The sequence below is a fragment of the Bos javanicus genome, chromosome 19 (assembly GCF_032452875.1).
Source record: "Bos javanicus breed banteng chromosome 19, ARS-OSU_banteng_1.0, whole genome shotgun sequence".
In the NCBI taxonomy this organism is placed as follows: domain Eukaryota; kingdom Metazoa; phylum Chordata; class Mammalia; order Artiodactyla; family Bovidae; genus Bos; species Bos javanicus.
Window position 1 is genome coordinate 30,822,345 of NC_083886.1, and position 27,877 is coordinate 30,850,221.

General features: G+C 43.0%; 1 protein-coding gene across 1 annotated transcript in view; it reads right to left on the reverse strand.

Moving 5' to 3' along the window:
* LOC133232089 (myosin-13) overlaps positions 1 to 8,593 on the reverse strand; it is a 47,702-nt gene extending 39,109 nt beyond the window's left edge. Inside the window, exons 1-9 of the mRNA XM_061391076.1 lie at positions 8,375 to 8,593; positions 6,317 to 6,460; positions 6,056 to 6,212; positions 4,831 to 4,858; positions 4,231 to 4,342; positions 3,170 to 3,262; positions 1,145 to 1,208; positions 962 to 1,060; positions 754 to 857 (exon numbers count right to left, since the gene is read on the reverse strand). Coding sequence (XP_061247060.1) covers positions 754 to 857; positions 962 to 1,060; positions 1,145 to 1,208; positions 3,170 to 3,262; positions 4,231 to 4,342; positions 4,831 to 4,858; positions 6,056 to 6,212; positions 6,317 to 6,460; positions 8,375 to 8,578 — 1,005 coding nt within the window. The 5' untranslated portion in view covers positions 8,579 to 8,593. The remainder of the gene's footprint in view (positions 1 to 753; positions 858 to 961; positions 1,061 to 1,144; positions 1,209 to 3,169; positions 3,263 to 4,230; positions 4,343 to 4,830; positions 4,859 to 6,055; positions 6,213 to 6,316; positions 6,461 to 8,374) is intronic.
* Positions 8,594 to 27,877: the final 19,284 nt, after the last annotated feature.

The following is a 27,877-nucleotide window of genomic DNA, read 5'->3' on the forward strand; positions in this document are numbered from 1 at the left end:
ACTCTTGCCTAGAAACTCCCATGGACAGAGGAGCCTGGTAGGCTACAGTCCATGGGGTCGCGAAGAGTTGGACACGACTGAGCGACTTCACTTTCACTTTTCACTTTCATGCATTGGAGAAAGAAATGGCGACCCACTCCAGTGTTCTTTCCTGGAGAATCCCAGGGACGGCGGAGCCTGGTGGGCTGCTGTCTATGGGGTCTCACAGAGTCGGACACAACTGAAGCGACTTAGCAGCAGCAGCAGCAGCAGCAGCACATGTAAGTGCTCAATGCACTTAGTTATATTTGACTCTGGAGATGCTCCCCAGGGCTAAAGGCCAGAGGCCTGACAGGTGTGCTTCCTGTGAGCCCAAGGGCAGATAGACGGGGGAATGGGGCAGCTACTGCAGAGTGGGGCTGAATTTTCCTGCTTTAGACTTTTCTGTATTTTCTAGATTTTCTTAAAGAACCATGTAGATGGTCTTGTATCCTGAAGACTTTGAACAATAACTTATCCATTATCCATGCAAACGTTATACCCTGAAAGGCTGCAGAATGGAACTGAAGGCCTGTTTTGGAGAACTTTCAGTTATTCCCATTTCTGGAGTTTTCTGAAGTGGGGGCATGGTGCCATCTGTACAAATTCTCCAAGATCTTGGGTCTAATCACTGAGCATCCTTTTGTCCCAGCTTCTTTGTGAGATCATGGATGCCTCCCAGTTCATAAATTCAACAATTCCTCACTTAAGTAAATAAACACACAGAATACTTACATCAGTGGCCAACAGCTCCTCACTGTCATCGATACTGGCCACGGTGACCTCTCCCTGGCTCACGAAGGGGAAGTCAAAGGGGTTGGTTGAAATGAGAAGCAGGTCTGTGGAGCAGGAAGATCCCTTTAGCATCTAATGCACAACTGACTCTGGGATTTTTCCAATGAGACTGGTTTGGAAGATAAGAATTGTAACTAAGGAAACTTACCGATGAGTTCTGGCTTCTTGTTGGACATGATTTGGTAAAAAATATGATAGCTTCTCTCACTGGATAATTGAAACGTCACCCTGGATTTTTCTAAGAGATCTAAGGCAACAAAAAGCAATGTGATTTTTATGTTCCCCAGGAGATGACCCTGGGGCCAAATTCAAGGTGTGTGTTTGGACTCACAGGTTTCAATGTCTGCTGATGCCAGCTTTCCTGTGGCTCCAAAGTGAATCCGAATGAACTTCCCCTGTCCAACGACAGATTGACAAACACCAAGGTTATTCTGGGCTTCCCTGGTGGCTCAGACAGTGAAGAATCTGTCTGCAATGCAGGAGACCTGGGTTCAATCCCTGGGCCGGGAAGATCCCTTGTAGAAGGGAAGGGCTACCCACTCCAGTATTCTTGCCTGGAGAGTCCCATGGACAGAGGAGCCTGATGGGCTACAGTCCATGGGGTCGCAAAGAGAACCACTGAGAGACTGACACGTGGCCATTCTATTTGCATGGTATTGTCGCAGCCTCTGTTAGGTGTGACTGTGGATGGTGGGACATGTAGGGTCAGCAAGGGTGATGCCAGAAGCCTGAGGACTTCCTTCTCTCCATTTGCTTGGCATCCGGTCCCCCCACCAGCTCAGCCAAGCCTCAGATAGCTCTGCCCAAAGCCCATGGCTCTGTCCCTTTAGCTCTGGGGATGCCTGTGAGCTCCCTCTCAACTCTCTCTTGGGACCACCTCTCACCTGACTGCCTCCTTGGTCTCTGTCTTGCTCAAACTCTCCATAACATCTTTGCATTGATAACCTGGTTGGAATAACTAACTTCTTTTTTGCCTCTGGGTGCTACTTTTTTTTTTAAATTAATTTTATTTTATTTTTAAACCTTACATAATTGTATTAGTTTTGCCAAATATCAAAATGAATCCTACATATTCATTTTTGAGATTTCTTGCCTCATATCCCCTTACTGTTTACTACAGGCAAACCTAGCTCCCAGGAGGAGCTGGCTCCCTAAAGACCCACTCAGCACCTGGGTTCACTCAGTTTGGGGTAGTCAGAGGTGAAATTACATATAGTATATATGTGTGTGTGTGTGTGTGTGTGAATGTACGCGTGTGTATGTGTGTGTATATTCCCTCCTTACATTGTTCATTAAATTGGTCTCTGCCATTCTGTGAGCAGATTCGAGGGCAAAAATCCCGCCTTGCTTGTTCACCCACAGACGCTGGAATCTACTGTACTCAGTGATATTCTCAGTATTTTCTGAATGAAGCCTAAAGCAGAGCTAATGAAGGATCAGCCAAGGTTTATGTGAATTATGTGTTGGGTTCTCAGGAGTTTTAGCTCCTTAATGGAAGTGCCTCGGGCACTTGCTCCTCTGGCCAGTGAAATTCGATAGAAGACTGGATATTTGTTTATTTGCCAATGTCGGAGGTAAATGCCTCTTTGGTTGAGCTAATTCTAAGTGAAATGTTGAAGGATGGGGCACAGCCTTCGATTTAAACTTTTCCCCAGTTTTTGATCTCTGCTGTCTTCACCAGGTTTTTCGTCCTCCTGACTTGGAGGAGGTCAATTCTGCTAACTAACTTCACACTAAGGTTTTCATGGCTAGTAAGTCAGTGGATGTTGCTCAGCAGACTTCTGCATTTTAAAATGATTCCACTCCAAAAGACCAATTATTGCATAAAGAAAATTGCTCTGTACTTGTGGAATTTGAGTCATTGTGACTTCAGGATGCTCTTGTGCGTGTATGTGCGTGCTAAGTAGCTTCAGTTGTGTCTGACTCTTTGTGACCCCCATGGACTGTAGCCTGCCACATTCCTCTGTTCATGGGATTCTCCAGGAAAGCATACTGGAGTGGGTTGCTGTGCCTTCCTCCAGGGGATCTTGCCAACTCAGGGATCGAACCCACTTCTCTTGTGTCTCCTGCGTTGTCAGGTGGATCCTTTACCACTAGTGCCACCTGGGAAGCCCCAGGATGCTCCAAGGTGCTGTTGATTAGTTAGGGAAGCATAGCTAAATCCTCCCTGTGCTGGGAATAAGCCAGCATGTTCTTGGAAGTGTATCAGAATATCCCGGTTGGGCAGCTTGATCTGAATCACTTGAGGGTAGATGAAGCCGGGAATACCCTAGTTTGTGTGGCCATTTTCTCACATCCAGCACCGGAGGAGAGGGTTTGGTTTCTGGGGGCTGTTGACAGTTGGAATGAGTCTTACAAATCTCGAGGAGTTGTCATTCCTCACAGTCTTGGCGTTTCCAAAAGCCTCCAGGAGGGGATTGGCCTGGATGATCTGATCTTCCAGGGTTCCCTAAAAATAATAGAAGAGGAAAAGGGAGGACTTTGGACATCTTCTGAAGTAATTTCTTAGTGACTCTAAAGTATGCTTGCTCTGGGAAGGGATTAGGGAGAGATGTCACACAGTCCAGGCTGGTGGCCGGTGCAGAATGTAGAAGTACCCAGAAGCCTATCTCTACTCTACTGAAGGAGGCTTCAAGGTCTCATCCAAGAAAGGGTTTTAGCACAGCATCACAGTGACTTCTGGCCACACCAGATTCCTGTTTGGAGTGCTATCCACTCCATCTCGATTTCCCAGACCGCTTTTTTCCTCTGACAACATTTCATTATAAAATACAGATTTTTAGAGTACAGACCTATGTTACTGCCTGCACCAGGATCCATTTATATAGATATTTGGGTTCAGAAGTAGAATTTAGACTGTGAGCAACGAAAGTGACCCATATGATAGACATAGTGGGTCTTGAAAATATTTTTAAGTTGCATAAAATATTTCATGAGAATTATTATTTAAAAGTCCTCTTATGGAAAGCAGAGCTTTCACCCTCCCCCTTCCATGCATGATTGCTTATCTTTCTGGCTCTCTGGAAACTATTGTCCAGCCCAGTGGTTCTCAAAGTGTGGTCCCTAGACCAGCGGCATGAACAGTGGGAACATGAGAGAAATGCAACCTGCCAGGACTGTGAAGGTGAGATAGGAATTTCAAGCAGAAATTCTGGGCCAGGAGCCTAGCAATCCTCTGAGAACCTCTGGCTTAAACCACTCCTTCTCCAGAGGAGGATGTGGAGATAGTCAAGGTCATTGGGCTGTTGAGTCCACGAGGTGGAGCCATTTCTTATCTTGTCCCCTAAGTACTCCCAGGCAAGACTTCTTACTGTGCATCTGTGCTGAGCACAGAGCCCTGCACAGAACACCTAGTGCTCACCCAAGATTTAAGTTGTACTTATCCCAGGAGCCTTCCAGGGGCAGGAGGCTGCTCACCTGCATCTTGCCTGGCTGCTGCTCCTTCTTCTTGTCTCCAGTGACTGCAATTGTTGCAAAGTACTGGATGACACGCTTGGTGTTCACCGTCTTCCCAGCTCCAGATTCTCCGCTGTTGATTTAAAAGTGAGAAATGCAGACATAGAGAACAGACCCATGGGTGGAAAGAGGCCCAACAGGAGAGAGGAGATGAAAGACGGATGGACCGGAAGTTTTGGATTAGAAGATGCAAACTATTATATGTAGGATGGATAAGCACCTGGGTCCTACCGTATAGCACAGGAAACAATATTTAATATCCTGTGATAAACCATGATGGGAAAAATATGAAAATATATTGTATATATACAATTGCATATATAAGAATTGTATATATAAGAATATATACACATATATAGTATACATTCTTATTGTATCTATAAGAATATATACACATATATACCTGAATCACTTTGCTGTACAGGAGAAGTTAACACAACATTGTAAATCAACTATACTTGAATAAAATATATATTTTAAAAAAGTAAGTGAGATAAAGGAGAGTGGAAGGGATGGATGGCCCTCTTCCAAGTCATCCTAGAGCAGACATGGGTTACTCACGTGATGAGGATGGACTGGTTGTCTCGATCTAGAAATACAGAGGGAAGCAGAACAGAATCAATGACTAACCAAGAGGCAGGATGTACAAATAAGGCAACACTGGGTAGGGGTGGGTAGAGCCCCTGAGGTCCAGTTCTGAGTTTGCCATAACTAGTGGTGTGATGATTTGGGTATATCTAATCTTTAGGGCTTCCCTAGTGGCTCAGCAGTAAAGAATCCACCTGCCAAGCAGGAGATGTAGGTTTGATCCTTGGATTGGCAACCCACTCCAGTATTCTTGCCAGGGAAATCCCATGGACAGAGCCTGGCAGGCTATAGTCCATGGGGTCACAAAAAGTCAGACATGTCTGAGCAACTAAACATACACAATCTTCTTTGAGACAATTTGTGCAGATTTCCAAAATGTAGGATGTGTAATGTGGGCAGCATGGGACGTGAACAGTGAGTCCCACGATGTGAAAGTTCTTCACGTTCACAGACCTTAATCTCCTCACTAGCACTTTCTTATCTCCCTTTTTAACAACAGCAACCACAAAAACGCAAGTCTCAGACTCAGAACTTGTAAGAATCCATAGCTTCTATTAATAATTAGACTTATGGATGCTTATTTGTTGTCACTGCATTTTTCTTTTCCTTTTCCCTTTTACTTGAAGGTGACAATGGTTTTCCATTTACAATAGGTTGAATTGCAAAATTCATAGGTTGAGGTCCCAAACCTTAATACCTCAAAATGTGACCTTATTTGGAAATGAGGTCATTGCAGATGTCTTTAAAGATGCAATCATACTGGAGTAGGTGAGAAGCCTCCGTCATGAGAAGCCTGAGCACCACAGCTAGAGAATGACCCCTGCTCGCAGCAACTAGAGAAAGCCAGTGTGCAGCAATGAAGACCCAGCACTGCTGCTGCTGCTGCTGCTAAGTCGCTTCAGTCGTGTCTGACTCTGTGCAACCCCATAGACAGCAGCCCACCAGGCTCCCCCATCCCTGGGATTCTCCAGGCAAGAACACTGGAGTGGGTTGCCATTTCCTTCTCCAATGCATGAAAGTGAAAAGTGAAAGTGAAGTTGCTCAGTCGTGTCCGACTCCTAGCGACCCCATGGACTGCAGCCCACCAGGCCCCTCTGTCCATGGGATTTTCCACGCAAGAGAACTGGAGTGGGATGCCATTGCCTTCTCCAGAAGACCCAGCACAGCCAAAAAGAAATACATAAAAAATGGAAATTACCAGTCAGCATGAACTGATAGGCATTGTCAGAGATGGAGAAGATGTGGGGCGGGGCCTCCTGGCGCTTTTTGCCTCGGTAGGCTGCCACCACCTCGGGGTTGTACACTGGCAGCCACTTGTAGGGGTTGACGGTGACACAGAAGAGACCTGAATATGTCTGCACCATAAAAAAAAGGAATATAATTATTTCATGAGGACATTAATACTGGTTTTCAAAATGTTAACCGCCTGCATGAACAGGGGCCATGAGAACAAACTCACGTAGATCATCCAGGCTGCATAACGCTCTTTGAGGTTGTACAGCACAGCGGGCTCGTGCAGGTGGGTCATCATGGCCATGTCCTCGATCTTGTCAAACTTGGGAGGGTTCATGGGGAACACCTGTTCGCTGTTGAGAGTGAGTGTCTGGATATTGAGAGGAAAGGTGATGAGTGGGAGAGCCGATGTTCAGTATCCATGCTACCAGTGTGGAGAAAGTGCTGAGATATTGTGGTGCGATGACCCCATTACCATGGATAGCATCATGGATCATATCTGTGCCCAGAGATGGTCCATAAACACCTGTTCTTGTTGAATCTACATGTGGTCAAACTGTGTAACCAGCTCTGGTCTGGTGCCCCCAAGTCAGTGTGCCATTCTGCACCAGGAGTGGCTTACACCTGTGCAAAGCTGTAGAGCCCTTCAACCTCAGGGTGGCCAGGGGTACTCAGGATGGCCAAGGCCAGAGAAGCTTGTCTCTGTGTACCCCATTTGCTGTGAGTGCTACGGTGAGCTCAAGCTTGGAATACTGAAAAGAACTCTTCCAGCATATTTGGTACATCTCCACCTCGATATCTCTATTCACATGGGTCCCTTTGTCTAGAATATCTACATTGAAATTATGTCTAGCTACCTTCAGAGCTCTTCTTAGGTGCTCCCTCATCCATGACCTGTCTCTGCTCTCCCCTGTCTTTTCAAGGCTTCCAGAATTCCTTGCACCTCTGCTCTAATAGTTCAAACATTTGGACTTGGAGTATGGTCCATGGCCATATGGCCATGTATGGCCAAACAGTATTTTGAGACTAATACCTAATTTTCCCTTATCTGTTTTTCCCTCCTTTTAAGCATACAGCTGGCACTCCATTACTCAGGAAAGGTAGAAACTAGTGCATAAAAGAGAAACAGCCAGTAAGGCTTTCTAGTCTTTGCCATAAGCCTATATCCTTAGAAGAGCTTTGAGGGTTTTACTGAAAAAAGAAGATTGCTGGTAAAGGCCACATCTCTAGAGGAAATTAGGCCCTTCTGCCCCACTGCCCTACACTAAAGAGAGAGACACCCAGAGTAGCACAAGGGAGATGGAAAAATCTGTGAGTCTTGAAGATTCAGGGCTTGCTTCTTAGCAGATCCTTTAGGGGGACAGTGAGACCCAATATGGTATTACTGAAAATGTGGCACAACTCTTGGGAGTGGACCCCAATAGTAACTCAAGAAAATTTATTTCTGGCCCTATTTAAAGAGACTAACATCAGAGGTTAAGTCAACAACAATAGTAATCACCTGTTTTGTATGCTTGGATTTGTGAACTGCGATTTGTACCCGTCATGTACTCTTGCTACCTATCCTGGATGATAAACTTTGGGGAAATGGTTACTGAGATTTTCTCACCTTTGCAAAGTGATGGACACTGTGACCTAGATGTGGTAGTTGTCCAGTAAGTACTGAACTGAATAGTGAAAGTGTTAGTCACTCAGTCATGTCTGACTCTGTGTAACCCTATGGACACATGTGCTTGCCAGGCTCCTCTTTACGGAGTTCTCCAGGCAAGAATACTGAGAGGGTAGCCATTCCCTTCTCCGGGGGACCTTCTCAATCTGGAGATCGAACCTGGGTCTCCTGTATTGTAGGCAGATTCTTTACCATCTCAGCCACCTTGAACGGTGCTCTGTAATTCTCTGTAGTAAACTAGGCATTGCCTCTGGAGCTCCCTCTCTAAGTCACACCGCAGCCTAGAGAGTTCTATGTGGAATATTCACCCATCCAGCAGCAGTCTTCATCCATCTCTCCCTTCAATAGTCCAACCTCTTTCACCACCGCCTTCCCCTTTCCCCAGAGCAAACCTCACAAAAACTCTCAAAGCTCAAGTCCTTGGAGAAAGGAAGAGACAGGGGCAAAGGTGTGTGTCAAAGCAGTGTTCACCTGCCGTGTCACCATAAAGTAGATCAATGGAAGTCTTGTTCTGTTATCAGGTTGCCATGGATCAGCATGCAATTTCTAATATTCTACTCCAGAGGATGAAGGAGGATGCCCACGTTAGCAAGAACGTCTGAGATCAACACTTACCCGGTCATCGAGGGTCTTGACTGTGACTTTGTCGTTTTCCCTGCCCTGGATCATACCCTTCACGTACAATTCCTTATCATCCACTGCAAAGCAGGCTTTCTTGGAGTCGAACGGGCGGTTCTGAGCCTCGATTCTTTCCTTCTCCGATTTCCGCAGGTAGGGAGCTGCTTCTCCGAAAATGGCCATCTCCGCATCAGAACTCATGGCTGCAGGGGCTGGGGACACCAGGGCTGCTGAGGCGGGGGCTGAGGGGTTCTTGACTCTGAGGGGCCCAGCCTATTATCTCTATTCAAACAGGGGCCAGATTCAAAAGCTCTTGGGATTAACCCAGTTCCTGCGGAATCTAGGCCCAGGTTTAGGGCAAGTGGGGGCAAGCTAAAGGGGATATTTTACTCCAAGAAAAATTTTTGAGGGGTTGCTTTCAACTCTGAGTGTTGATTTTGGAACAGCTCTAAGTCCAGCTCCAAGTGTGGAAGTCTAAACCAATTAGAGGAATCTAAGCTGAGCTCAATAAAAGAGAACTCAGAAAACGCTTCCTTAATTCAATATCATATTTGAGCCTCATGATCTCTGTGTCATTCCCAAATCTTAAAGGTGTCTAAGAAGAATGACTGAATGTTGATAAATCCTAGTAGAAATTATCACAATTATGTAATTTGGAAGAGGAAAGAGTATTTTAATTGTCCTTTCAAATGATTGTGGATATTCTTTTTAGATACTGTACCAAAACTTACACATGATAGTTTCTGTGGTACTTTCTTAAAGGCTAGTTGCAGCATAGAATCTGAAACCACATCAACAAACATTTGGTACCTGTTACCTTATAATCTGTTGGTCTGTGTTGAACTTGAATGAAACTTTTACCTATGTATAAACATCATACATTGATCATTTGAGAAATCTTGTTCACTGAATTCTACAACACTTCCAAATATCAACATATTTCATTGCACAATATAAAAAAATCACAGTCATTAATATCAGCACTCATCTTATTAGGAAATTCAAATATTAGGATGTTGTCAAGCTAATGGTGGTAGACACAAGTCTTTCAAAATTTCAATTTTTGCTTGAAAGCTCTACTCTATCATTAGTAACAAATACTTGTTTTCCTTGAAATTGGATAAGCACACTTCATTGTTTTTTGAGAAAATGTCTGCCAAATATCCAAGTCTGGGAAACCATAGTTTGTCCACTAGTCATTCTTTCCAGGAAAAAGGATGCTTCATGAAACAAGTGGCTGGTTCATCTCGCAGCTGAGACAACTGCACACGTGCTTTCCCTCCAGACAACCCTCAGAGTCCAGTGTGCAGCAGGAGAGCTTGTCACGCGGACTTCCCGTTCCATTACATAGAATATTATGAAGAGGTGGATGAAGTTGAGGTGTGACAAAACCAATCATTTCCACTGCTGCAAAACTTGTCATTTTTTTCAATGAAGTTGGCTTTTTAAATAAAGAAAATTTTTTTCCAGTGTCAGTATATGGCAGTGAAGATTTCTACGACTGCTAGCACAGCTTGGTGCCATGTCTTGGTTTGTAATAAAGCAGTAGAACTTTTATCCATCCTTGCTTTTGCATCATTACGTCCACACAGTGAAGACGGCAAATGGTGTCTGGGTATTATATTAAAATTTTTTTGACCTCATGTACCTCTCCAAGGTACCTCTCCATGGATCTCCAAGGATCCATGGGTCATGTTTTTTTCTTTTTTAAAAATTGATTGATTAATTGGCCATGATGTGTCTTTGTAGCTGTGTGAGTGCTTTTCCCTAGTTGCCATGAGTGGGAGGCTACACTGGTTGTGGAGTACGGGTTTCTCATTGCAGTAGCTTCCCCTGTTGTGGGGCACAGGCTCTGGGTGCTTGGGCTTCAGTAGTTGCGGCACATGGACCCTAGAGCTTGACTCGGTAGTTGCGGTGCCTGGGTTTAGTTGTTCTGCGGTTGTGGGAGTTTCCTGGACCAGGGATCTAACCCATGTCCACTACGTTGGCAGGCAGACTCCTAACCACTGGGCCACCAGGGAAGTCCCCATGGGTAACATTTTGAGAATGGTTGGACCAGAGCATGAAGAAATCTCATCAGGCTGCTTGACTTCAGCCTGGTACCCAAAGTGCTGAAAGTTGATCCATATCAAAATCACCTGCCACAGAATCTCTGTGGTTGAGACTGAGGAAACCGCATTTTTCCCAGGGGCCTCAAACACAGTGATGTTTGGGAACATTATTTTGCTTTTCTAAAACCATGGCATAGTCCCAATGGTCATACACAAAGTGATTTAGGCAACTATTTCTTAATTTTAATAGTGATATGTTTATTTTAAAGTTTATTACCTTATTCTACAAATATCTACAAAATCTACAATGCCATGAACAATTTTACATCCCATAAATACAGGATAAAACCTTCTCTATTATGATACTTTTTTCATTGCTTCTAAGATGCATCCCAAGTGTAGAGATAATATTCTGTGAAAATTGCGAAGAAAATTAGAACTTATAAAATAGGGTCAGTCAATTCAGTCATGTCTGACTCTTTGCAAACATATGGACTGCAGCATGCCAGGCTTCCGTGTCCATCACTAACTCCCGGAGCTTGCTCAAACTCATGTCTATCAAGTCAGTGATGCCATCCAACCATCTCACCCTCTGCTGCCGCCTTTTCCCCACTGCCTTTAATCTTTCCCAGCATCAGGGTCTTTTCCAATGAGTCAGTTCTTTGCATCAGAAGAAACTGACTCATTACATGGACCACAGCCTTGTCTAATTGAATGAAATTGTGAGCCATGCTGTCTAGGGCCACCCAAGATGGATGGGTCATGGTGGAGAGTTCTGACAAAATGTGGTCCACTGGAGAAGGGAATGGCAAACCACTTCAGTATTCTTGCCTTGAGAACCCCATGAACAGTAGGAAAAGGCAAAAAGATATGACACTGAAGAAAAAACATAGGGTAGTATGACTGTGAAGTATTTGTTTATATAGTGATGGAAAGCAGTGTTTCTCTTCTTTGGTGTGTAGGAATCCAACTGGGAGTCTTGTTGAAATGGATATTGTGATTCAGCAGGTATGAGTACAGTTTGAGACTGTGAATATCTAAATATCTCAGCTGACACTCATATAGATGGTTCACACTTTCATAGCAAGCATATAAGGTAGCTTTGAAAAACACATTTAAGAAAAAAAAAGGAAACAAGTCAAAATACTAAATGAATTGGTTTCTGGTATTACGTGAATATTGAAAACTTTGTGATGATTGCATAAGACTGAAGTCTGAAGGTGGGTGGTCAAGCTTAGCTTGTGGTCAAGCTATGTCTTTAGGCCTCCTAGAAAAATAGGACCTTCCATCTGGGATTCAGGTCATGACCAGTCTTGAGGTGGAGATTTCTCTTTTTCTACCCACAACTCCAACTGTGACTGAAAATCCAGTATCTTTTCATTTCCTCTATTACCCTGCATAGATGATGCATGAGTTGTCTCTGTGATATTCTGACAAATGTGTTGTCCAGGCTACTCGAACACCTTCCAGGATGACTATTTTCCATTTTGGAAAAATTTTGGAAGTTTTTGAAAATCACTTGGGAAATGTTTCTCAGGCCAAAGATTCTTCTTGCTTTAAACTTAAATCTGGGTGTCTGTGACTTCAGGACGTTCCATCCTCATTCCCGTCCTTGGTAACAACAAAAAGAGTTCAAATCTTCTTCCTAGAAGACAACTCTACACCAATTTGATGGCTGCTCTGGGTTCCCCTTAGCTTTTTCTTTTCCAGGCTGAATAAGCCCAGGACCATCTCCATCTTCTGCTGCTGCTTTGGCACCTCCTTTACAATCACGGTGAGCTCACTCCTGTTAATCTCTCGAGGTGTGGCACCCAGACCACATGTCATTCTCCGTCAGCATTGCACTCACCTCTCCTGACCTAGGTGTTACGCCTGGGGTGGTGACTGCCTTCTGGCAGTCTCATCACACTGCTGACTCACTAGTCACTGTCCAGCAAAGCCCCTCGATCCGCTGCCTACGTGTGGTTGCTAAGTCAGATCTTGTCCCCATATTTATACAACTGTACTCTGGGTCCCAGGCTAAAACCATTTATGCTTGGCTGATAAACTTAGCCTTGTTAGGTCTGATCCAACACCCTTGGCATGACTTGTGGTGTCCCTGGAGGCTCTACCCCCAGAAAGTCCCCTAATTAGCTTCTCCTCGGTTTTAAGAGCTTAACCTACTTCCAAGCCTACACAGCTGTGTCCCTTCAACCATCCACTCTGTTCCAGCCTTCAGGGTCTTCCAATGGAGATAGTCATTCCGGTCTACCTAACCTCTATCACCACCTTTTTACTGCTCCCCACCCCCTCTTTCTGCTGTCAGTGTACATGACACTGATCTCAACTTACATCCTTCTCCTGGGGATTTCTCAGCTACTGTATCTTGTCAACAGCGGTGTGGTCATGACTTAATTATACTTTGCTTTCCTTGGTCCTGATTCATCTAGAGTTACCTCCAAAAGTGCAGATTTTGAAGGGGGAAGTGTTTTTATTACTATAGTGGACATAAGGTTGAATCCATTTCTCCTTATTCTCTCAGCATTATTTGTGAGTAAAGGCATAGCTGAGTGGACTCAGGGGTGTGGACCCTGCTCAAAAAACCTCAAAGTTAGACTTGTGTGAAGACTGAATCTTGAGCCTATGAACATCATGCTCATTGCCAACTAAGTATATTGGCTTGGAGCTTACATGTCAGAGTTCTGCAGTGTATTTTATTATTCTCAGTATGATGGGCAAATTTGGGAAGCCATTCGTCCTTAGATACAATTTGCACATTTGTAATCTGCCTTTAGAAATACTTAAGTAACTGATTTTAATTTCACCATTTTTAGCTTCTTATGAGTGCGACAAGGATGACAATGTATAAAATGTTTGCTAATTTCAATCAATTACTGTATTCCCAACCGAAATAGTAACTCTTACCTTCTTGGTTCCCAAAGCAACCGTCAGTGTCCTTCAGAAATGAAGTATCTTCTTGGGTGGTGGTTCCAGAAATCAAAACCAAACAAAAACAAAGAAAAATGAACTATGAAGAGTTAAATAAATCTAGGAACTGTGCTTGTTCTAAATTTATCTACTTTTAAATGGGTACACAGTAGATGGTGTGGTATGGAAATAAATTTTCCATTTTCCTTTTGGTTAAGTTCTTTATTCTTTAAATAATTGGTTAAATACAATATTGATTAATAATTTTTTTGAGTATCTTCTGTGTGTGCCAAGTACCATGTTAGCTCCTTGGTGGTTTGGTTGCTAAGTCATGTCTGACTCTTGCAAGTCCATGGACTGTAGCCCACCCAGGCTCCTCTGTCCATGGAATTTCCTAGGCAAGAATACTGGAGTAGGTTGCCTTTTCCTTCTCCAGGAGTTAGTGCCTTAAGCAGGTATAAAAAAGGATAAAGACAGTCTCTACTCTAAAATAATGCAAAATATAGTACAGGGTAAGAGAAGTGGTCAAATAAATCCTTATACAAGGAAGAATAATGCAAATTCTGTAAGAGTCTAAATGAAATGTTAGGGGACTTACAGAGATGATGCTTCTGGCTGAGTGTAGGGGGCTGTGAGGGGTCAGGGAAGAAAGGAAGAGGAAGAATCATCCAGACTGTTACCTGAATCTTTAGATCAGTTAGTTGAGTTCTTTGGCAATGGGAGAAAAGTTGTGAATTATAGGCAAGACTTCTTTAAGAGGTCTAGGAAGGGCACTCTCTTAAATATACTATATTCTGTTGGAGAAGATGAAGGTACGTCAGCTGATAACTTATTTGGGACTAACCTCAGTCCACAAGTTTATAACCTGCATGAAGATATCAAGGTATCATAAGAGTCTGAATAATTTCCCATATAAAATCTGCCTTCAACTTCCCATTTACCATAGAGTACTGCTATAGAATCAGAGAATCATGCCATGAAATACCATTTAGGTAGAAACAGACATTTCAACACTTGCTTTACTACTTTGGTTGCCTCCTTTTATCTTTTTCTTTGATGAGTCTTTAAAAGATTTCTAGCTACATCCTAAAATTCTCCCACATTTTTCCAGAAACAATTAAATGATTAAGTATTTTATTTTGAACCCTCAGTTCAAAAGAAACCAGACTTGGAGGCAGAACCTTAGGTTTCTAATGCCAGTCCTGTAAAGTAGCTGTTGTAATGTCTCTGGGCTTTGGTTCCCTTCTGTCAAATGAGACAGACCAGAAAATCTCAAGATTCCTCTTAGCTCTGTGAATGTATGACAGGAGGCTTTCTGGTGAAGATGGTGGCCAGAAATCAAAGCCTCCCAAGTCTCTTCTGAGAAATGCTTCTGCAGGGTCAGACATGACCCAGCCCAAAGTCCACCGGGCACACCGTGCAAGAGCAATCTGGAAACCAGTCATTCCTAAGCAGACTAAGGATGCATTCTGAGATGGATAAAATGCATGAGAGGATTTCTTCCCACAATTATCTTCCAGATATCCTGACATAAGAAAAACATTTAAATGATCACAAAAATTTCAAATAATAGTTCAAGGCAATTGCAGAAGAGATATCACAAATTAGCAGGTTTATTTGCTGACTGCATGTTATAATATTGACTTAAACAATTAGAAGGGTAAGTATGCATTGTATTCAGCTTCATATCCTGCAAGGTAATTTTTTTGGTCTCATAATTGCTTATATTCTTGTCTTTTTACTCCTTGTAGAAGCTTCTTGAAAGGCTTTGTCATCTTGTCTTCCATACTGCGCTTAACACAGTTCCTTGCACTTACTAGGTCCTCAGCAAAGGCTACTGTATTGCTTTCTCTTCTTCTTTCCACATAACCTAATCAGGTATAATCAGAGTGACATGGAGCAGAAAAGTGGGCACTGGTGAGCACTTACCTCACTATGGTGCGGTCAAAGCGGTTTCAGAAGCGTGACCCGCCGGGCTCCCTTTATACCCCCAAATCTGCAAGCCCAGCGCTCTAGCTTGGCTATATTTGGGGATCACCATTTACTTGTTAGATGTAAATGCGTCGTAGCACTGATCTCTCACTCTTGTTAAGTTACTTGGATAAATGACCAGCGGAGGCTGTGTAATGCCAAGTCAGCTGCGTAGGGATTTTGACGTTGGACACAGATCTTTGAGACTTAGAGAGTACTAGGGACTGAGTAGAACTGGGGCAGAGTGTGTTGAGAAGGTCAGTGAAGGGCAGAGACACAGGATGAATTGTCAAGCAATGGGTGATCAATAGCATGGATACTAATTACGTCTCCTTTACCAAGGACTGTAAACATGAGATAGTGTGTGCCTCTTCTCAGAAATTTCCAGAAAACATAATATTGGCCATTTAACATATCCATTCTTTTTTTTAACATTGAAAAAATTGAGGTATAGTTGATTTACAATATTGTGTTAGTTTCAGGTATATAGCAAAGTATTTCAGTTATATATATATATGTGTGTGTGTATTTATATTTCAGATTTGTTTTCCTTATATTACAAAATATTGAGTATAGTTCCTTGTGCTATGTAGTAGGTCCTTGATGTTTATCTATTTTCTATATAGTAGTGTGTATCTGTTAATCCCAAATTCCTAATTTATTCTTTTCTCCCTCCATTTCCCCCTTTGGTAACCATAAATTTGTTTCCTATGTCTGTGGCTCTATTTCTGTTTTGTGTATAAGTTCGTATGTATCAATTTTTTTTTTTAGATTTCACATATATGCCATATCACATGATATTTGTCTGGCTTACTTCGACTTAATATGATGATTTCTGCTTTGTTATGCTTAGTCTCTCAGTCACATCCAACTCTTTGTGACCCCATGGACTATAGCCCATCAGACTCCTCTGTCCATAGGATTTCCCAGGCAAGCATTCCGGAGTGAGTTGCCATTTTCTTCTTAAGGGGATCTTCCTGACCTAGGAATTGAACCTGCATCTCCTGTGTCTCCTGCATTGGCAGGCGGATTCTTTACCACTGAGCCATCTGGGAAGCCCCATTATAAAATTAAGAGCAAGCTTAAATTAAAAAAAAAAAAGTCATAAAGTTCTAGAAGTTCTAATGAAAATACATAGTCTGTGTGACAACTCTTATGTTTGCATAGGTTTTTTTGGCTGAGACGGAAGTGATGCTTGAATATGTAGGAATAACCATACATATTAGAAGTTAGAGCCATTTACAGTAATACAGTTTGACTTGTTTATGTTGTATATGATCAATGTGTACTGAATTCTATTCAATATTTTTTAATAACCTATAATGGAATGTAATCTGAAAAAAAATAACTGAATCACTTTGCCATATAGCCCAAACTAACACAATATTGTAAATCAACTATGTGTGCCTGTGTCCTAAGTCGCTTCAGTTGTGTCTGACTCTTTGCAACCCTGTGAACTATAGCCGGCCAGTCTCCTCTGTCCATGGGATTCTCCAGGCAAGAATATTGGAGTGAGTTGCCATGCCCTCCTCTAACCCAGGGATCGAACCTGCATCTCCTGCGACTCCTGCATTGCAGGTGGATTCTTTACCCCTGAGCCACTGGGGAAGCCCAAATCAACTATCCTTAAATTAAAAAAAAAAAAAAAAAGATTCTCTAGTTTTCCAGTGGGTAGTCTCATGTAAGTAAGGCATTTCCAAATGACAGCGTGCATTAGTGAAAATGAAACTGTAGGCAGAGGAAGAAGCAGATAGGAATAAAACTTCCACAATAGCATTTTCTAAAGCAGATTTGACAGAATGCTGATTCTGAGAGAAACTGTGAAATAAAAGGTTCTGTGGTTAAATGAGTTTGGGAAATGTGGCCAACTCTATTCCCTGCTATTGGAAATTCACCATAAATATTAGCATGGTAAGGAATCTGAGAAGCCTACCAGTAAAGAACGATGAAGAACTTTCTTGTAACTGGTGATGTGCTGTTGGAACACCATCTTACTCCCTGTTCAAGAAAACGAGAACAGAAGGCTGAAGACTGCAGTCCATAGAGTTGTCTCTGTTTCTTAGCAACATTGGCCTAGAACAAAGCAACAGAGAGCGATCAGGCAAACACACAGCCACTTTTATTCAAGGGACAGCCTCTTTTGTATGTAGCAGATGCTCAGTAAATGTTGTTCCTGTGAATAAACCAGTCAAGACAATTCATGGGGAATCTGTGTTGAAAGAGGGTCGGAGTGATAAAGTGGAAAAGAATGGAATCAGACTGAGTCTCACTTAAGAGTAAGAGTTTATATTTATTTTTTAAATTTTAATTTATTTATTTTAATTGGAGGCTAATTACTTTACAATATTGTATTGGTTTTGCCATACATTAACATGACTCCGCCATGGGTGTGAGAGTTTATTTTTATTAAGAACTCACCACGCACCCAGGCTTTATCCATATTGGCTCACTTATGCTTTGTAATAGTTTTGGGAGGTAGGTGCTAATATCATCCCCATTTTATGGCTGAAGAAATTGGGCCCTTGAGAGTTTCAGTAACCTGCCTGAGGCCATGCAACCAGCAAGTGGCAGAAATGGGATTCAAATCCTCTCTGGCTTTAGAGCCAATGCCTATAACCTTTCACTTTTGCAAGCCCAGCACTTTTGAGTGCTGGCATACTGAGGAATGGAGACATGAAATAGGGACTCTGCCCCAAAGGAGGTGGTTGGTAATGGACATGGGAAGAGAGTACAGAGACACAAAAAGTACAATTTATTTTTCCAAGGTAAACTTTAGCGCCAAGATGAGTAGGATGCCCAGTGGATTAGATGTATGGACAAGGTGTTTGAAACCCATAAGGTATGTTGTGCATGTAAAATATTATTAGAGTTCTTACTAATGAAATGGTACCACTTTGGAAGAGAGGAGAGCTCTGAAGGGGCTGGTGATTGTGGAGATGATGATAATAATGCTTTTTATCAGTTCAGTTCAGTCGCTCAGTCGTGTCCGACTCTTTGGGACCCCATGAATCGCAGCACGCCAGGCCTCCCTGTCCATCACCAACTCCCGGAGATCACCCAGACTCACGTCCATCGAGTCAGTGATGCCATCCAGCCATCTCATCCTCTGTCGTCCCCTTCTCCTCCTGCCCCCAATCCCTCCCAGCATCAGAGTCTTTTCCAATGAGTCAACTCTTCGCATGAGGTGGCCAAAGTACTGGAGTTTCAGCCTCAGCATCATTCCTTCCAAAGAAATCCCAGGGCTGATCTCCTTCAAATGGACTGGCTGGATCTCCTTGCAGTCCAAGGGACTCTCAAGAGTCTTCTCCAACACCACAGCTCAAAAGCATCAATTCTTCGGCATTCAGCCTTCTTCACAGTCCAACTCTCACATCCATACATGACCACAGGAAAAACTATAGCCTTGACTAGACGAACCTTTGTTGGCAAAGTAATGTTTCTGCTTTTGAATATGCTATCTAGGTTCTTTCCAATTTACAGGGGCTTCCCTGGTAACTCAGAGGGTAAAGAATCTGCCTGTAATGCTGGAGACCCAGGTTCAATCCTTGGGTCAGGAAGATCTCCTGGAGAAGGGAATGGCTACCCACTCCAGTATTCTTCCCTGGAGAATCCCATGGACAGAGGAGCTTGGTGGGCTACAGTCCATAGGGTCACAAATTTTATGTTTTATTATGTTTATTTTTCTCTGCAAGCCTTAGGGGGTTATATTACTTATATTATTAAGTACTACTAATAATCATTATTATTTCTGTTGTCCACACAGAAAACTGAGGCCTAAGGGGGTTAAGTGATTGACCAAAAGGCCCCACAGCTTGTACACAATGGAGCCAGAAGCGGCATCCCTGGTGTCTGGTTCCTGACTTTTTCTTCTATCCTCTGCTGTCTCTTAGAGGAGGGAGATTTTGAGAGCACAGGGAGGAGGTTTCAGGCTTAGGGATCGTTGGGGATTGCAGGGACTGTGGTTAGAAACAAGATTTCAGGAAGGTGTTTCAGGAAAGTGGACTGGGCAAGCCTAGAGGGAAGGGTTGGGGGTAACACGGAGGTGAGGCTGGAGAAGTGGGCTGGGCTTGTCTCCGATGGGCTCCTGATGCCCCTGGAAGGAATCAGGGCATTATTCTGAGATGATTGGAGAATGTTTCAAGGTTTTTAAGCAGAAAAGTAAATACATACACACACATGTACACACACACACTTAGGCCTGGCAAAAAAAATAAAAAGAGAGAGAGAACCCTAGGAGGTGAAAGGAATATGTTTGCCAATATAAGATCTCTCTGAGCTCAAGACTTATTTTTTGAGGCCCTACCCCACATTATATTAATATCTTAAAATCCACTCAATATATTTATTAAACATACATGCGTGTTAGGTCATTTCAGTTGTGTCTGACTCTTTGTGATCCTATGGACTGTAGCCTGCCAGGTTCCTCTGTCCATGGGATTCTCCAGGCAAGAATACTGGAGTGGGTTGCCATTTCCTTCTTTAGGAGATCTTCCCAACCCAGGGATTGAACCCACGTCCCTTATGTCTCCTGCATTGGCAGGTGGGCTCTTTATCACTAGTGCCACCTGGGAAGTCCACATTAAACATACAAGTAATATCTATTTGCCTTGAGAAGGAAATGGCAAACCACTCCAGTATTCTTGCCTGGAGAATCTCATGGACACAGGAGCCTGCAGGGCTACATTCTATAGGGTTGCAAAGAGTCGAACACAACTGAAGCGGCTTAGCAAGCAAACAATATCTATTTCCATGGAATATAAAAAAATAATCATAGTGGAAAACAAAGAGGGCCTTGATTCAGCAGGACAGAAATGAGATGTAAAAGGAAAGAGAAAACCCAAGGGATACCCTGAAGGCAGGACCAACAGGACTTTGATGCCGCTGGGTTTGAGGAGGGAAATGAAATCAGAGAATCTTGCCTTTCATCCAGCCCTCACAGCAGCTGAGAAATCTAGGGGCATGACACCAGCCCAGGAGCAATACTGAAGGGGGAAATATGAATTTATTTTTTAAATTGGAGTAGTAGTCTGTAGCTCACACCCACGGCATTGTTCCATCTCTCCCAACTTCAAGACTCTTCTGTCCATGAGGGCTTTCTCCAGTCTTGTTACAAAATCATTTTGTCAACTCTAAAGTGATGGGGACTTTATTTGTGTCAAAATAACTCAAGGGAAGTGGTGTTTTCAAGAGAGAGGATATAATAAAAAGCTCTACAGGCAAGATGGAGAAAAGGAAGACCATGAAAAGGGCATTAGGTCAGTCACAGAGGTGATCCTGACATGAATGTCAGCAGGATGGTGGGGGTGGAAGCCCTGAAGGCAAGGATTAAGGAGTGACAGGTGTCAAGGAGGAGGAAAAAGTTTTCCTCATTTCCCTGGGAGCAAATCTCTCCACCAATCACTATAGGAAGTGCATTCAGAGGACATGATTTGGATGGATAAAGCGGTAGCAGGGCCAACTAGAGAGGCCCAGAAAGCAAGTGTAATCAAGGTCGTGGCTTGGAGGGCTACTTGAGAAGAAAGGGCAATTAATTGTCCTAATTGGAGGATCACCCTCACCCCTCACAACCATCTAAAAGCTTATGTAACAGATGAAATTTCACAAAGCAGCGAGAAGGTCTCCCGCCGCCAGGAACAGAAATTTCTGGGCAAAAGTCACAGGACAGGTACATTTGTGAAGGATATAAATTTATATTTAATCACCTAATTAAAAACCCTGAGTGAGAATATTAGCTTGCAGAACTAGAATATTGCCTTGAATATTATTAGCTGATCGAACTCTGACATTACAGAATCAGAAATTGAGGTTCCGGACAGGTTACCTAATTCATCTTAATTAATTAAACAGAACTTTCCCCATTTAACTCTCAGATCCAAGAGTGCTAGTTCAGAACACTTTCAAGTGCAACACATAATCTTCCACACTGCTAGCATTTATGCACTTCACTTTTGCAAAGAAAAAAGCTGATGGATTATCCAGTGTGTGTGTGTGTGTGTGTGTGCGTGCTCAGTCGTGCCCAACTCTTTGAGACCCCGAGGACTGTAGCCCACCAGGCTCCTCTGTCCATGGAATTTTCCAGGCAAGAATACTATAGCGGGTTGCCATTTCCTTCTCCAGGGGATCTTCCTGACCCAGGGATCAAACCCACGTCTCTCGAGTCTGCTGACGTGGGTTCTTTACCACTAGTGCCGCCTGGGAAGCCCAGTGCAATACATAACCTGTGCACTGCTAGCATGTATGCGCTTCAGTTTTGCAAAACAAAAAGTTGATAGGAGATTATCCAGAGAATTGCTTAAATTGATTTTCCTTTAGTCAACGAGGACATAGATTTATCACTTCTACAGGTGGGAAAACTGAGGCTTGGCGAGATTAAGTGACTAGTCGTACAGCTAGTAAGTGGCAGAGTGGGAACTAGAACAAGTCCAGGTTGTGTTTTCACTACAAGACAGCTGCTTCTGGCTTTGCAAGATCCTGTAAGACACTAACGTTCTCAGAATTATACACGCTTCTCAGAACTACACACAAACCAGGCATCCTTCTCCAAAAACATCCTGGAGAGCATGTGTTCATGACCTGGGAACATTGTGTCCAGAGAAGAAATTCTACCAATTAGTCTGCTCAGTAAACTGAAGACCTCCCTCAATCTGGCCTCCTAACTTTGACTGATGGCTGTGAGAGTTACGGTCTCCATCATTTCACCTTTTATGTTGCGCTTTGATTACTTCAGTTGCTTAAAGCCTCATTAGAACAAAGGAAAGCATGATTGATTACTTTTTAAAATTTTTATTTGATCGAAATTATGCTTGATTTACAGTGTGTTAGTTTCTGCTGTACAGCAACACAATTCAGTTATACATACATTCTTTTTCATGTTCTTTTCTGTTATTATTTATCACAGGATTGAATATAGTTCCCTGTGCTATACAGTAGAACCTTGTTGTTCATGATTAATACCTTTTTTCTTAAAAATTCATACCGTTTTATTCTATAATAAAAACATTTTTCTAAACCATGATCAAAAACTTTGCTGGGCACAGCCCAAATGTATATTTACATGGTTAAAATCTGCATGATAATTTAGTCACTTAGAGTGGACTTTGAGAGTCAGAATGTTGGGGTTCACATCCAGACTTGACCTTTTAAACTGTGTGAATTTGGGCAATAAGGCAAAACTTCTTCTGCTTTTCTGGGCCTCAGTTTCTTTATCTGTAAAATGGGGCTAATAATCATACCTAACTCATGGGTTTCTCGTGACAACTGAGTTAATGAATGTATCATAGGCTCCTTTTTGAAAGTGACACAGAGTGGGTGAGACCATGTCAACAGGCAAGCCTGAGACTCAGAAGCCAGGAGCTTTCTCTAGAGAATGTACCAACCACTGGCAGTGCCAGTCGGCTCTGGAAGTCAGGACAATGTGTTCTATGTTGTTCTCTCATGACTTTTTTGTTGTTGTTTGGTGAGGCTCACCAGCTGACTGCAGCCGGACTATTATTCATCCAGTCTTCCCATTTTCTTGTTCATATGGCACAAAACATCTTTTTTTTTTTTCTCTTCTGTGCAGCATGCAGGATCTTAGTTACCCGACCAAGGAGCAAACCCACATCCCCTTCAGTGGAAGTGCAGAATCCCAGCCACTGGACCACCAAGGAATCCCCTCAGAACATTCTTAAGTTATCCCTTGCCCCTCAACACCACACACAACAATAAATCAAAAGAAGGAAGATGAGGCCTGGATATCTCCAAGCAGGGTGACCCTTTACCCTAATTTGCTTGGATTTGAAGAGATTCCTGAGACTTTCAGTTTTAAAATCAGGACAGTCCTTGGCAAACTCAGATACATTTATCACCCTACCCAAAAGGTTGTTGAAGGTATGATAGTAAAGATGAGGTTGAATGGAACGAGCTGAGATCTGTCACCAAGCCAGGATAGTGATAAAAATCACATGTGGAACTGATAATTTTAAAACTATAACACACTCATTCAATTGTTTATTCACCAAACAACCACTGAGGACTTACAACATGCTGAGAAGATTTTAAGTGCTAGAGGACAGAACAGGCAAAATTTGTCTTCCTGGAAATTCTATTTGAGTGTGTGTATGTGGGAACAACAGATATCAAGTGTCAATTAGTGATAAATTCTCTGAAGGAAAGAAAAATTAGGATAAGGAAACAGTGGCTGTGTGGTGTCTAAATAGATCAATCAAGGAAGGTTTCTCTGAAGATGTGATATTTGAGCAGACACTTATTGAAGGAGCAAGCCAGGAGAATATCAACCAGGCACAGTATTTCAGGCAGAGGAAACAAAGGCAAACTCTTTGGGAGGGGAACTTGGCTGCACAGGAACAGAGTAAAGGCCAGTGGGGAAGGAATGAAAGGAGCCAGGAATACTGTAGTAAGTAATGAAGTGGCAGAAGTGGCCATGGGCCAGATAGTTAAAGTCTTGCAAATGCAGCTAAGGATATGGGGTTTTACATGCCAGCTGTTACTATAAAGCTAGCTTTATTCTTCCTATAGGGCTTCCTAAGTGCCTTAGTGGTAAAGAATCCACCTGCCAATGCAGGAGATGTGGGTTCAAGCCCTGGGTCAGGAAGATCTCCTGAAGAAGGAAATGGCAACCCACTCAGGTATTTTGCCTGGAAGATCCCATGGATAGCGAGCATGGAGGGCTACAGTCCATCCAGTGGTAAAGAATGGCACACAACTGAGTGATTAAGCATGCACCCACTCGTTCTTCCTTATTCTCTGTTGAGGGCTGGCCCTCCCAGTTCAGTTCAGTTCAGTCACTCATTTGTGTCTGACTTTTTACGAAACCATGGACTGCAGCACGCCAGGCTCCCTGTCCATAACCAACTCCCAGAGTCCACCCAAACCCATGCCCATTGAGTCGGTGATGCCATCCAACCATCTCATCCTCTGTTGCCCCCTTCCCCTCCTCCCCTCAATCTTTCCCAGCATCAGGGTCTTTTCGAATGAGTCAGTTCTTTGCATTAGGTGGCCAAAGGATTGGAGTTTCAGCTTCAGCACCAGTCCTTCCAGTGAACATTCAGGACTGATTTCCTTTAGGATGGACTGGTTGGATCTCCTTGCAGGCCAAGAGATTCTCAAGAGTCTTCTCCAACACCACAGTTCAAAAGCATCAATTCTTCAGCCCTCAACTTTCTTTATAGTCCAACTCACATCCACACATGACTACTGGAAAAATCAGAGCTTTGACTAGATGGATCTTTGTTGGCAAAGTAATGTCTCTGCTTTTTAATAAGCTGTCTAGGTTGGTCATAACTTTTCTTCCAAGAAGCAAGCGTCTTTCAATTTCATGGCTGCAATCACCATTTGCAGTGATTTTGGAGCCCCCAAAAATAGTCTGTCAGGGTTGCTGTGTCTATTTTCCATGAAGTGATGGGACCAGATGCCATGATCTTAGTTTTCTGAATGTTGAGTTTTAAGCCAACTTTTTCACTCTCCTCTTTCACTTTCATCAAGAGGCTGTTTAGTGCTTCTTTGCTTTCTGCCATAAGGGTGCTGTTATCTGCACATCTGAGGTTATTGATGTTTCTCCCGACAATCTTGATTCCATCTTGTGCTTTATCCAGCCCAGCATTTCTCATTATGTGCTCTGCATATAAGTTAAATAAGCAGGGTGACAACATACAGCCTTGATATACTCCTGTCCCTATTTGGAATCAGTCTGTTGTTCCATGTCTGGTTCTAACTGTTGCTTCCTGACCTGCATACAGATTTCTCAAGAGGCAGGTTAAGTGGTCTGGTATTCCCATCTCTTTCAGAATTTTCCACGGTTTGTTGTGATCCACACAGTCAAAGGCTTTGGCATAGCCAAGAGAGCAGAAGTAGATGTTTTTCTGGAAATCTCTTGCTTTTTTGGTGATCCAATGGATGTTGGCAATTTGATCTCTGGTTCTTCTGCCTTTTCTAAAACCAGCTTGAACATCTGGAAGTTCATGGTTCACGTACTGTTGAAGCCTGGATTGGAGAATTTTGAGCATTACTTTACTAGCATGTGAGATGAGTGCAATTGTGCGGTAGTTTGAGCATTCTTTGGCATTGCCTTTCTTTGGGATTGGAATGAAAACTGACCTTTTCCAGTCCTGTGGCCACTGATGTGTTTTCCAAATTTGCTGGCATATTGAGTGCAGCACTTTCACAGCATCATCTTTTAGGATTTGGAATAGCTCAACTGGAATTCCATCACCTCCACTAGCTTTGTTTGTAGTGATGCTTCCTAAGGCCCACTTGACTTCACATTCCAGGGTGTCTGGCTCTAGGTGAGTGATCAAATCATTGTGATTATCTGGGTCACGAAGATCTTTTTTGTACAGTTCTTTTGTGTATTCTTGCCACCTCTTCTTAATATCTTCTGCTTCTGTTAGGTCCATACCATTTCTGTCCTTTATTGAGCCCATTTTTGCATGAAATATTTCCTTGCTATCTCTAATTTTCTTGGAGGAATCTCTAGTCTTTCCCATTCTGTTGTTTTCCTCTATTTCTTTGCATTGATCACTCAGGAAGGCTTTCTTATCTCTCCTTGCTATTCTTTGGAACTTTGCATTCAAATGGGTATATCTTTCCTTTTCTTCTTTGCCTTTAGCTTCTTCTTCTTTTCACAGCTATTTGTAAGGCCTCCTCAGACAGCCATTTTTGCTTTTTTGCATTTCTTTTTCTTGGGAATGGTCTTGATCCCTGTCTCCTGTACAGTGTCATGAACCTCCATCCATAGTTCATCAGGCACTCTGTCTATCAGATCTAGTCCCTTAAATCTATTTCTCACTTCCACTGTAAAATTGTAAGGGATTTGATTTAGATCATACCTGAATGGTCTAGTGGTTTCCCCTACTTTCTTCAATTTAGGTCTGAATTTGGCAATAAGGAGTTCATGATCTGAGCCACAGTCAGCTTCCAGTCTTGTTTTTGCTGACTCTATAGAGCTTCTCCATCTTTGGCTGCAAAGAATATAATCAATCTGATTCCAGTGTTGACTGTCTGGTGATGTCCATGTGTAGAGTCTTCTCTTATGTTGTTGGAAGAGGGTGTTTGCTATGACCAGTGTGTTCTCTTGGCAAAACTCTATCAGCCTTTGCCCTGATTCATTCTATAGTCCAAGGCCAAATTTGCCTGTTACTCCAGGTGTTTCTTGGCTTCCTACTTTTGCATTGCAGTCCCCTATAATGAAAAGGACATCTTTTTGGAGTGTTAGTTCTAGAAGGTCTTGTAGGTTTTCATAGAACTGTTCAACTTCAGCTTCTTCAGCATTACTGCTTGGAGCATAGACTTGGATTACCATGATATTGAATGGTTTGCCTTGGAAACTAACAGAGATCATTCTGTCGCTTTTGAGATTGCATCCAAGTACTAGGCAATGACACCCCACTCCAGTACTCTTGCCTGGAAAATCCCATGGATGGAGGAGCCTGGTAGGCTGCAGTCCATGGGGTGGCTAAGAGTTGGACACGACTGAGTGACTTCACTTTCACTTTTCACTTTCATGCATTGGAGAAGGAAATGGCAACTCACTCCAGTGTTCTTGCCTGGAGAATCCCAGGGACAATGGAGCCTGATGGGCTGCTGTCTATGGGGTTGCACAGAGTCAGACATGACTGAAGCAACTTAGCAGCACTGCATTTCAGACTCTTTTGTTGAGTGTGAGGGGTACTCCATTTCTTTTAAGGGGTTCTTGCCCACAGTAGTAGATATAATGGTCATCTGAGTTAAATTCCAGTCCATTTTAGTTTGCTGATTCCTAAAATGTCTATGTTCACTTCATTTGCTTTGATTCATGGACCTAACATTCCAGGTTCCTATGCAGCCTTGGATCTTGCTGCCATCACCAGTCTCATCCATAACTGGGTGTTGTTTTTGCTTTGGCTCTGTCTCTTCATTCTTTCTAATCTGCTCTTTTCCTACTCAGCTTTGGTTCATTCTTTCAAACAACAGTTTAACACCTGCTCTTCATTTAACAAATGGCTTATAAAGACACTGCTCCAGGCATCACGGATTAGCAGTTGGTTCTCTCAGAAAGCTTAAGAGCTAGTTAGGGGTAGGTGAGTGGAACACAACATTAAAAACACATGAAAAAATCAGTAGCCCTGGACTTGGAGAGAAGCCCCCAATAACAACTGGGAAGAAATCAGGTTTCAATTTCCCAGAGAAGTGAGGAATTCATTTCCAGTGCACGCAAGGGCATTTTGGGAGGAGTGCGCCCAGGGCATCCTGGGAGGACTGGGCCCCAGGGCATCCTGGGAGGAAGGAAAGGCCGAAGTTCAGTTCAGTCGCTCATTCGTGTCTGACTCTTTGGGACCCCATGGACTGCAGCATGCCAGGCCTCTCTGTCCATCACCAACTCCCGGAGTTTACTCAAACTCATGTCCATTGAGTTGGTGATGCCATCCAACCATCTTTTAGGATTTGAAATAGCTCACCTCCTCTAGTTTTGTTCGTAGTGATGCTTCCTCAGGCCCACTTGACTTCGCACTCCATTATGTCTTCCGGAAAGGCCGAAGCAATGCCGCCATTGTTGGAACCAGCCTGGAACCTGTGGTGGAGCTTGGCTGGTGAG